The sequence below is a fragment of the Brachycentrus maculatus genome, unplaced genomic scaffold, assembly GCF_059751285.1.
Source record: "Brachycentrus maculatus isolate JH-2025_06_01 unplaced genomic scaffold, ASM5975128v1 h1tg000070l, whole genome shotgun sequence".
NCBI lineage: Eukaryota > Metazoa > Arthropoda > Insecta > Trichoptera > Brachycentridae > Brachycentrus > Brachycentrus maculatus.
This window is the reverse complement of record NW_028280824.1, coordinates 277,501-290,157: the sequence shown is the minus strand read 5'-3', so window position 1 is coordinate 290,157 and position 12,657 is coordinate 277,501. Positions and strand designations below refer to the sequence as shown.

General features: G+C 33.8%; 1 protein-coding gene across 1 annotated transcript in view; it reads left to right on the top strand.

The window, feature by feature from the left end:
* Positions 1 to 12,657, top strand: part of atos (atos homolog atossa) — a 70,813-nt gene that overhangs the window by 39,599 nt on the left and 18,557 nt on the right. The window contains exons 2-4 of the mRNA XM_088257068.1: positions 8,866 to 9,047; positions 9,689 to 9,899; positions 11,843 to 12,036. Of these exons, the coding sequence (XP_088113194.1) occupies positions 8,866 to 9,047; positions 9,689 to 9,899; positions 11,843 to 12,036 (587 nt within the window). The remainder of the gene's footprint in view (positions 1 to 8,865; positions 9,048 to 9,688; positions 9,900 to 11,842; positions 12,037 to 12,657) is intronic.

The following is a 12,657-nucleotide window of genomic DNA, read 5'->3' as shown; positions in this document are numbered from 1 at the left end:
CCAATCACTCGGTTTCTTTTCTTCCTGGGTCCATCCCAACTTATCGTCTTTGTAGACTGTCGGGGTCAGCTCTCCTCGTCCTCAGGTTGTAGGTCCTTCTGTCATGGACAACGTCACCTAGGCCATGCCTTCGAATCATGTTATCTTTCTGCAGCATCTATGAATTCTTTGATCTTCCTTTAGCCATCTTTCAAGGAAGATCCATGGAGATTCACAATATGTTCAGGTTCTCTGCGTCCTGCGTGCCCATACCATCTCAAAGCTTGAAGGCAGTTACTGGCTCGATGTAAATCCATAGCCTTTCGGCGATCCACGATGGTGCAAAGGGTACTGTTTATTTTAGATAAGAGTTGCATTTATTAATTACCTGGTTTTTTTTTTAGATAAGAGTGCATTTATTATTTACCTTGCTAATTATGTACAAGGTTTATGATCAATTAGTAATTTTTTGTTTATTCTAGCTAAGAATGGGAAGTCCTGTGTTCTCAATTCTTTTCAAACCCTTATCCGTACCCAATGGTGCATAGGGCACTGTATTTTATTGACGCAGTATTATCTTGGTCGTTACTTATATAAGGTTATCACCCTAGCGCTTCAGGGACCATTCCAGGGCAATATTAAATAAATATTATAGTGTAAAACCACTAACTAAATATTTATTTTCACACCCCCCCCCCTGGTACGCATATCGAACTCGGGACCTCCAGTACGGTAGCTAAACACGCCAACCATTACTCCACGGAGGCGGACACATATTTCCTCTCTTCTTCTTCTTCTGCTCGGTGTAGGCCTTGTGGCCTGTTTTTAAAAGGGATTAGCCTCCTGCGATGTCGATTTCCAGCTGTCAATCCATCTCTTTGGTGGTCTACTTTGGGACTGGCCATGCAGTGCAATATTGGGGAATCTGGATGGTTCCATTCACATCACATGCGCATACCATTGTCTCCTTCGCTGCCTTCCCCACCTAAGGACATTTCTTACTCATTTTTACTGTTATTAGTTCTTGTATCCCGTTGATTTTGTGGTACCGTGTATAGCAGCATGTGCGCGTTTGATTGCCTTGAGCGAGTTAGCTCTAGTATTGCGCAATACTCGCTGCTTACAGGAGTTGGCAGCTATTTCAATATTCGGTATTACAGGTATATTATAACTAATCGTGTATTCAAAATACACTGGTCGGGTCAGAGAGAAATAATAAATAACCAATATAGAAATTTACAATAAATAACCGATAAAGAAATTCACAATAAATAACCAATAAAGAAATTTACAATAAACAATCAATAATTAAATTTACAATAAATAACCGATAAACAAATTTACAATAAATAACCAATAAAGAAATTTACAATAAATAATCAATAATATTTACAATTAATAACCCACCCACATTATACAGTAAATAATCAATAAAGAATTTTACAAAAAAAAACAATAAATAATTTTACAATAAATAATCAATAAAGAAATTACAATAAATAATCAACTAAGAAATTTACAATAAATAATCAATAAAGAAATATACAATAAATAACCAATAAAATTTTTAAAAAATAATAACCAATAAAGAAATATACAACAAATAACCGATAAAGAAGATTACAATAAATAACCGATAAAGAAATTTACAATAAATAATCAATAATATTTACAATTAATAACCCACCCATATTATACAGTAAATAATCAATAAAGAATTTTACAAAAAAAAACAATAAATAATTTTACAATAAATAATCAATAAAGAAATTACAATAAATAATCAACTAAGAAATTTACAATAAATAATCAATAAAGAAATATACAATAAATAACCAATAAAATTTTTAAAAAATAATAACCAATAAAGAAATATACAACAAATAACCGATAAAGAAGATTACAATAAATAACCGATAAAGAAATTTACAATAAATAATCAATAATATTTACAATTAATAACCCACCCATATTATACAGTAAATAATCAATAAAGAATTTTACAAAAAAAACAATAAATAATATTACAATAAATAATCAATAAAGAAATTTACAATAAATAATCAATTAAGAAATTTACAATAAATAATCAATAAAGAAATATACAATAAATAACCAATAAAAAATTTAAAAAATAATTACCAATAAAGAAATATACAACAAATAACCGATAAAGAAGTTTACAATAAATAACCGATAAAGAAATTTACGATTAAAAACCAATAAAAAAATTCACAATAAATAACCAATAAAGTAATTTACTTGTTCACAAATCTGGATTATCTCCGCTTAGGAGTTATGTTTAAAAAAAAACTCCTAAGAGGAGATAGTCCAGATTTGTGGACAAGCATTTGTACACACCCAAAAATGTTGTAAATATAATAACTGGTCAAATTATAAACAACTAAAAATGCTGTAAAAATGTATTAGTTTGATTCGTTCAAAGTGTAATTGCGTTATTACATTGATTTGTACGTAATCGTTGCAAAAATGAAAGGCGGGCGTCGCGCTGTCTGCTACCAAAATATTGCATTAATCGCGAGAGATACCGCGTGTACGTTGCGTTACATCACCGGACGTTGCGTTACATCAGTCATAAATCCGCTGCCGATGAAGTGATGTGACGTCACGCCACGTGGACATAGGCTCACGGGAATAGTATGAAATGTAAATATTTGTGTAAATAAAATAAACACAAATATTATGTATTGATATCTCATCGAAGATCAAGAAGAATATGGAAGTCTGGACATTTACGTTTATCATTACACACGTGTAACATTCACCAATGGATCATTCTCATGATGTGCTATGATTGGCTAATAAATTAATATAAAAAAATCACAAGACTATCGGTAACATTCTTATTGAAATCTGTAGTGAAGTAAGGGAGATATTAAGGTTTAAACTTTACATATTTTAATAAAACCAAAAACGGACACCGTCATACGTCATCGGGTGTGCTATGGGGCGTATCCCTTTACGTATCTGCTTTATAGAGCCGTAATAGTAGTAGTGTGGATTCGTTTCTGCGACGTCATCCGTTACCAACTTACGAAAACAACGTTTTCACGAAGGCGAATTTCGCAAAAGAAAATGATGAATGATAATATTGAATCTATCGGCTGTTATAAGCACAAAACGAGTCTTACACAATCCTTTATAGGTTGAGTATGTTAAATTAGATATTCCTCCCGAGTGATAAAACCCTATTCGCCATTTTTTAGCGACATTAGCAAATTCAAGTCGTTTCCTGTCGCAGAATTTGAAAAACACGCTTTCTTGGAAAGCTAAATGCGATAGAGAGCGACAAACGGTTGGCACAGCGCGATGATTTGGGTTGACATTGGCAGTGACGTCACAGTACGCGGAAGTCGCGTGTGTCCGCCGAGCCGGGTATTTAGGAGGGCTGCCAAATTCGCCTTGGCCGAGAGAGGCGGACCAAACATGTGCGCGTTCAAAATGGTATAAATTCATAAATATATATTTATATATATATATATATATATATATATATATATATATATATATATATATATATATATATATATATATATATATATATATATATATATATATATATATATTATATATATATATATATATATATATATATATATATATATATATATATATATATATATTTATTTATATATATATATATATATATATATATATATATATATATATATATATATATATATATATACATATATATATATATACATATATATATATATATATATATATATATATATATATATATATATATATATATATATATATATATATATATATATATATATATATATATATATATATATATATTTATATTTATATATATATATACATATATATATATATATATATATTATATATATATATATATATATATATATATATATATATATATATTATATATATATATATCTTTATATATTATATATATATAGGTGGGGAAGGCAACGAAGAAGACAATGGTATGCGCATGTGAGGAGAATGGAACCATCCAGACTCCCCCCACATCGCATTGTACGGCCAACCCCATGGTAGACGACTCCCGGGCAGACCACCAAAGAGATGGGCCGATAGCTTGGAATCGACGTCGCAGGAGGCTAATCCCTCTTAAAAACAGGCCGTAAGGCCTACAATAAGAAGAAGAAGAAGAAGAAGAAGATATATATTTATATATATATATATATATATATATATATATATATATATATATATATATATATATATATATATATATATATATATATATATATATATATATATATATATATATATATATATATATATATATATATATATATATATATATATATATATATATATATATATATATATATATATATATATATATATATATATATATATATATATATATATATATATATATATATATATATATATATATATATATATATATATATATATATATATATATTATTTTATTATTTTAATTGGCATTTTTAATACTTATTGATGTACGCCAGTAGAAGTAGGCATTTAGCCAAACAAGTATCATTCAAATAGCAAAGATACAATTGATCTAAAACAAATGTTTGTGTATGAGGAAATTAAGTATATACCGATATGTAAATATATATATATATATATATATATATATATATATATATATATATATATATATATATATATATATATATACATACCCCAATGGTGCATAGGGCACTGCGTCATATAAACGCAGTGTTATCTTGATCGTTTACACACGAAGGAAAGGTGATCAGCCCTCCGCTTCAGGTACCAGTCCAGGGTAATATTGAATAAATATTACAGTGAAAAAATCACTTATATTTATTTGACCCCCCTTGGGAATCGAACCCGGAACCTCCAGAACGGTAGCCGAGCGTGCTGACCATTACACTGCGAAGGCGAACTATGTTTACAAGAAAAAAAATTACGAAACTTATGATTTTACCAGTTATTTGATTATATATGTATTGTGAAAAAATATATCTTTAAATACAAGCGTGTACAATATAACTTTGTATTTTTTCAAACATTTATTTCCATGGTAACTTGACAAGTTGACTAAATAATCATAGATATCGCTCACTCCTTTCAAGAACGTCATAAATAAAAAAAACTTGATTTTTCAGGAGAACGTTTTTAAAGTTTAAAAATATGATACAATGTATTGAAAATAAATATCAAGCCATTTATTGAACGTTTTACTGTGCAACAGATCTTTTTAGGTAAAACCTGAAAGTTTTTTCTCCATTTGACAAATGTTAATTATATAAAAAAAAATAATCTAACAATACCGTTTATTCAAAATGCAAAAACAACACTTTCTGCCCTGTAGCGGGTAAATATTAAGTTAGAAATATGCCTCTTTTGCTGGGATATAGTACATTTTTGTATAGGGCATTCCGAAAATGTGTACAACTGAAAATTGACGATTTTTGATTTATGACGTTCTTGAAAGGAGTGAGCGATATGTATTTATAATATACATTTCCATATTGCCATTTTGTTATCTATGTTTAATTTTTACTCAAGCATTATTCAATATTAAAAATAGATGTGCTATATTGTGGCTAGACTCTAATCTCAACAGTTCATAACACTCTCATTACAGTATAGTGTGGCACAAAAAAACGTGCTACAATTTCCACTATTAATACCTTTTCTAAAAAAAAACTGAAATACTGACAAAAAACATAAAATATTAATTGAAATTAAATTAAATTAAATTTTAAAAGATAAATATTTGTTTTTTACAACATTTTTAGCGTGTCCAAATACTTGTTCACAAATCTGGATTATCTCCAATTATAAGAGTCCGCCTCCCTAGTGTAATGGTCAGCACGCTCGGCTACCGTTCTGGAGGTCCCGGGATCGATTCCCAAGGGGGGTAAAATAAATAAGTGATTTTTTTCAATGTAATATTTATTAAATATTAACATGGACTGGTACCTGAAGCCGAGGGCTGATCACCTTTCCTTCATGTGTAAACGATCAAGATAACACTGCGTTTATATGACACAGTGCCCTATGCACCATTGGGGTGCGGATAAGGGTTTTATTATTATTATAAGAGTTAATTTTTCATATACTCACATATTGATATAAGAGTTTCTGCTCAATAAAAAGCTTCTTTTCATCTCACCAATAGATGTCTCTAGTGAAGTTCTAGTGATTCAAGAACAATGTTTCTGAATTGGTTCATACATATGGAACTTCCAAGAATTTGAGCAGTGTGGTTGTCAATCATGGGTAGAATTGGTGAATGTTACACGTGTGTAGAGTGATCACTTAAACCAGCCTATGACGGTCGTCAGCCCCGTAAATGCCCAGACTTCCATATTCTTTTTTATCTACGTTAAGATGTCAAAAAATAATTTTAAAATAACTTCTGTAATTGGAGATAATCCAGATTTGTGAATAAGTATTTGGACACACTCAAAATGTTGTAAATAAATTATCTGGCCATATTATAAGCTTAAACAATAAAAATGAAAATGTTTTTTTCTGGCGTTTCTCATGTGTGTGATTATAATCCAGGATTCGGACCTCACATACTAATATAAGAGTTTCTGCTCAAAATGTTGTAAATTTAGATGTTAGCAAATTCCCTTTGCACTATCGGCTCGGAAGGCACAGGAACACGTAAAATTCTGTAAATTTTGTTTCTTTCATTAGCCGTTAAAACCAGGTTTTTTTTGTCTCACACTGTATAATATATAAAAATGCCATTGTCTTCAATACCCCATACAAAGATTACTCTTATTTTGTTTTAAAATTGTACATTTTATTTCTTACTATTTGGTTACCATCTATCATTTTATATATCAATTTATTTATTTTTTAAAGAAAAATTAAATATCAATACTTGATAAACAATAAATACTAAGGAAAGTGAATGCTAGGAACTGAAAGAATGGTGCACTTAACACATTAGTTACGGCAATGTTTTGATAAAACTGTATCTTGAGGCGGGTGACATTAGACAGCTGTCCGGAAATATAAAATATGTCAGTGAACTTCATATTTTGAACTTGAGGTTGAACTCGAAAACAAAACAAAAACGGTTAAATGGTCTCTAACGTCTCAAAATAAAATCATGTTAGTCCACAAATCACAAAAGTAAAAAATATGTTAAAAACACTAATAAAATATTAGAAAATAACAACACAGTTTAACAACCGCCGAAAACTCAAAATCTGCGAATAAAAAATTATTTATGGGCTTTCCCCACACGCGTTTATCGCTTTGTAAGTACCAACTGCCGACTTAAGTAAAGGACAATGATCTTTGTATTTTATTTCATTTTAGGACAAAGAAAAAAACGCACCGTCTGTATCCATTGTTTAAAGTTAATTTGTAACATTTCCTTCAAAACAGATTACGACCATTAGCTATGTTTTGAACCAGTAAATATGAGTATTATTGTTTATATTACAACGACATCTATCTACTACACAACAAAAGCAAAAAGGCCAAGAGATTAGAAGTTTATGATGTGTTTTTTGTATACTAAATTGAAGGTATGTATAAATGTGCACCCCGCCACCACACAAGGTTTCTGAAACGCACAAATATGTGCACACCGTACACAATGTGTTAAATCAGTTATGGCAAATAAAATCTATCACCGAAAGCTAAACTGGCAGTGCGCAAAAAAGTCCTGGAAAAATGTATGGAAGTGAAGCATGGAGTTGGCAAAAGAAGGATGAAAGTAGACTCAATGCAGTCAAAATGCGAGCTCTCAGCGCGGCAAAACCATGCATGGTAGATGTTCCAATGGTGATGTAATGAAAGGATGCAAGGCTGATATTGTAGTCGTACAGGAGAAAGTGACCAACTAACAAAACGTAAAATGTTCAGGAGGGCCATTTAAGTCACTTTTGCTTCGCAAGAAAATAAACACCAATGCAGTTAGTCATTTTTAACAAGTCAATATATTATACTTCCAAGTTTAAAATCCTTTGGGATTTTTTCAGGGCAATATTAAGCTAGTAACATAAGCTAGTAAAATAGTCAATGATTACGTTTTTGTAAAACAATGCACTTGGTCACTTTCTCCTGTATGACTACGATAAATGCATTATATTGACAGCTGTCCCACCGTATGCCCAGATCTGATACAGAAGCATCTAGGCTTCCTGACAGATCTGCTCTTGCTAGGCAATTTTTTTTTATTTTTGAACTAAGTTGCGAAATTTATTGAAAATGTGAAACAATATAAAATTGTATCCCGATTTTACTGTGAATTTACATTTAAAAGCTTTCAATATACCTGTCACTGCCAATCTTGTTTAGTAGATAGTGTTTTAGTATTAATCAGTCTTGATAAAGAAGCGGTTAGCTTGGAAACCGGTAGACTTTATAATTATGTTATAATAAAATATTTATAGTGATTTTAAAACAAAGTTACATTTTACTACTACTACTACTACTACTACCATCACGCCGTTTCCCCGGAGGGGTAGGCAGATAGGATGGAACGCCACACTTTTCTGTCCTGACATATACACTCGCCTCCTTCACATCCATACATCTAGTCATACATGCCCTCCGATTACGCAGACTTTTGACACCGCCAGATTTTAGGTTCTGATTGATCTGAAGTCTTTTTCAGTCGTCCTCTTTCTGTTTTCTCTCTCACATTCGCCACATATATTTTCTTAGTCATTCTCTCACTATGCATTCGCTCCACATGTCCATACCACCGTAAAGAACTCTTCCTAATCTTTTCAATTATTCCTCGTTCATATAATTATAAAATACATTTTAATTATAAAATACAAGATTGTAAGTCCATCACCGAATTTTCTAGAAATAGTAGATAATAATAGATATGCATTATCCATGAAATTAAGAAAGGTAGTAACGCCGTGTTTTCTCGTCCAGATGCACAGCTGCGAGGTGGCGGTGGCGCCCGCGCAGGGCGCCGCGCTGCTGCTGGAGCTCGGCACCCTCATCATGGAGGGCCGCGCCGCCAGCCCGCCGCGCCCGCAGCCCCCGCAGCCCCCGACACGCCCCACCCGCCCCACCAGCCAGGCGGAGCAGAGGAGGCACGATGACACCAACTGGTATGTATCTTCACCAACCACTCCCGACTGATGTTCTTCTTCTTCTGTGCTTGTCATGTCAGGTCCCCCTGATGTCGACTATCACTTGAGAGTAATTGTCCTTGTCTCGGGCAGCTCTAAACAGGGTCGTGATCCCCATCCAATCTCGTATATTCCGGAGTCAGGAGATCTACCTTTTGCCCACAATATGAGAGTGAAAATCATCCATATTTATTTTGACCGCCCTGGATATCAAACCTGGGACCTCGGTCACGGTAGCTAAACGCGCTGACCACTGCACTACGGAGGCGGAAAGTTTTTTTTGGTCAACAACAGGTTTGTATTACCCAGAGTTTATATATGATTCGTTTTGTTAGGGCAAACGTCTTGAATCCATATATGAGCACTGGAATTTTATACTGAACAGATTTCAGAGAATTCTTTGGTCATTTTCTCCCCGTCTTATTCCTCATTACTGAGGGTTGTGACCCTTGTGGAAGTAATGACTCTTCTCCAGTTATCCCTTCCTGCGCTGCACGTAGCGCTCCAACTATCGAGGTGCCTGCTGCTGCCCTAATTTGATCGGTCCATCTTTTGTTATTCTGAACAGATTTCGGACTACTTCTTTCGTTATACTGAAGAGATTTTTCTCCCGTTCCCAGGTCGGCCGGAGCCGCAGAGAGAGACCACAGATCGGGACCGCGGCCGGAGCGCCAGCCGGGCGAGGCTGCGGGGGCCGCAGGGGACGCGGGGGAGGGGGCGGGGGGCCGCCTGGACGACCTGCACCGCAGGCTGCTGGCCGCCAAGCTGCTCGGGGTGCGCATGCACCAGCGGGCGCAGTTCGCCAAGGACCCTGAGGACGACAAGGACACGGTGAGACGTCATTCCACACTCTGATTATCATTCATTGCTTTATTTGTATAATACCACTTTTTAAAAACTAAAAACACCACTTCATGACTACCGGTTCGGAGTAATTATTGTAATAAAACACAAAAATAATTCAATTTAAAATAAACACTTTTGAAACTTTATAAAATTAATCGACTTTGTTTTAACCACTTTTTTATTAACACAATTTAACCTGAACCGTTGAACAGGTGATGAAATTCAAATGTCTCGGAGTCTACATCAGTAGCTACGGTGATCTATATGGTGAGACTCAGAAACAAATAAACAAGGCTGCAGTTATATCAGGATGCCTCAGAAACTCGGTACGGAGGAACAAACACATGAGAATAGAAAGTAAAATGAAAATATACAAAACATGTGTTGGACCAATAGCCACTTATGGGATTGAGGCAAGAGCAGATACTTCCGGAACAAAATCTCGACTTAATAATAATAATAATACCGTGTTTATATAATGTAGTGTCCTATGCACCATTAGGGTGCGGATAGGGATGAATATTTTTTTAAGTAATTTGTACGATTAATGTCAGTGTTTTTTAAACTGTATGAAGTAACGTAAAAAGTATTTTCTGGCGTTTCTCATGTGTATGATTATAATCCAGGATTCGGATCTCACATACTAATATAAGAGTTTCTGCTTAGTAAAAAGCTTCTTTACATCTCACCAATAGATGTCTCCAGTGAAGTTCTAGTGATTCATGAACAAGGTTTCTAAATTGGTTCATATACATAGAACTTCCAAGAATTTGAGTAGTGTGGTTGTCAATACTGGGTAGAATTGGTGAATGTTACACGTGTGTAAAGTGATCACTCAAACCAGCCTATGACGGTCGTAAGCCCCGTAAATACCCAGACTTCCATATTCTTCTTCATCTTTGATGAGATATCAAAAAATAATATGAAAATAACTCCTGTAATTGGAGATAATCCAGATTTTGTGAACAAGTATTTGGACACACTCAAAATGTTGTAAAAAATATTATTAAAATGAAAACACTATTAGTCATAGTAAGCAAACCATTACTGTTTTTTGGTTATTTTTTGCTTATTAAGCTTTGTTATTCAGTCATCTACCAATAAAAAATATTTTTATGGCATTCAATAAGCCATTTTTCTTGTTCTGTCACTAACGCCCAAAAATTAGTGTTTTTCATAAAATCAATAAATTCCGAAAAATATAAAAAACATTTGTTCGACCAATAGCCACTTATGGGATTGAGGCAAGAGCAGATACTTCCAGAACAAAATCTCGACTTGGAACCTCCGAGATGAAGACTCTGATCCATAACCAGAAACACATTGCGAGACCGAGTAAGAAATACCAACATCCGGAGCATGTGTAAGGCGGAGGATATCGTGAGGTGGGGACGACAACGAAGGCCATACTGGAAGGAACATATAAACAGAATGTCAGAAGACAGACTTCCACATATCCCTGAAGGACGCAGACCTCCGAAAAGATGGAAAGACAGCTGGGAGTCGACATCCCAAGAGCGACATGCGGAGGCACAAACAGATCCCTAGGATCTACAAAAAGAAGAAGAAGAAGAAGAATTTAACCTACCGGTTTCGACAAGAACCTTGTCATCATCAGGGTTTATTAAATTCTAAAAAATTAAAACATTAAAATACTCTCACCAAAAACTTCCACACACTCCGTAAAAAAAAGGTATAAACTATAGTATAAAGTAAGTTTGGTGAGAGTTAGTGTTTTTAATGATTTTGAATTTAATAAACCCTGATGATGACAAGGTTCTTGTCGAAACCGGTAGGTTGAATTGTATTTATAAAAAAGTAGTTAAAACACTAGTCGTAATCTCTTTACCCTCTAGAATGTGTTTAAGTTTGCCGTGTATAATTAAAGTCGGCTTATTCCATATCTAACTCTCATTCGGCCGTTGCAGGGAGGTCAGTCGGGCCAGCCGGGGGCGGAGTCCGCGGCGCGGGGGCGCCTGCTGGCGCTGCGGGGGCACGCGGAGGCGCTGTGGCGCGAGCGCGTGCCGCTGTGCATCGAGGTGCTGCTGGCGCCCGACTGCGGAGCCTGTCGAGCCCCCCTCGTGCTGCTGGAGCGGTGGACCATGGCCATCATCACCAAGAGGTAGATTCATTTATCTTTTCAAAATATACCATGTTTTATGATAAAGTCTATAGCGTGGGTGGCCAACCTTTTCAGCAGCCGGTCCAAATTTTAGAAATGATATTTCCTACCGGGCCGTACAACAAAATTTCTTTAATTATTCAAAGCAAACATGAAATACATTGTTTTTTTAAAGTACTCTATCTGCAAATCTGATACTTTACAGGAGAGAGCTTAGAAGATTTTTTTCAACGTATTTTTTTATTATTAACTAACGGTTTTATCTGAAATTCTAAACTAGTATTATACATAAAAAAACAAGATAAAATAATGTATTAAATCGTTTTAAAACTTTATGCTTTGTGAAAATTAAGTAGTTAGCGTTTTAGGAGTTCAGTTTATATCGAAAATTCGATGTAGACAGCGTCTTATACGCCTGAAAACTAGGCGTAATTTATTTAATATATTTTTTGTTTATTTATATTTGCAGATAACGGTCAGTTGATAACATACACCAAATATCTCAAAATTGACAAAAATGTAGTTAGAGCACTTTACATAGGGCACGTCGATATTATAGTATGGCGAATGGTATTTTTCTTGAATAACTATATAAATATATATATATATATATATATATAT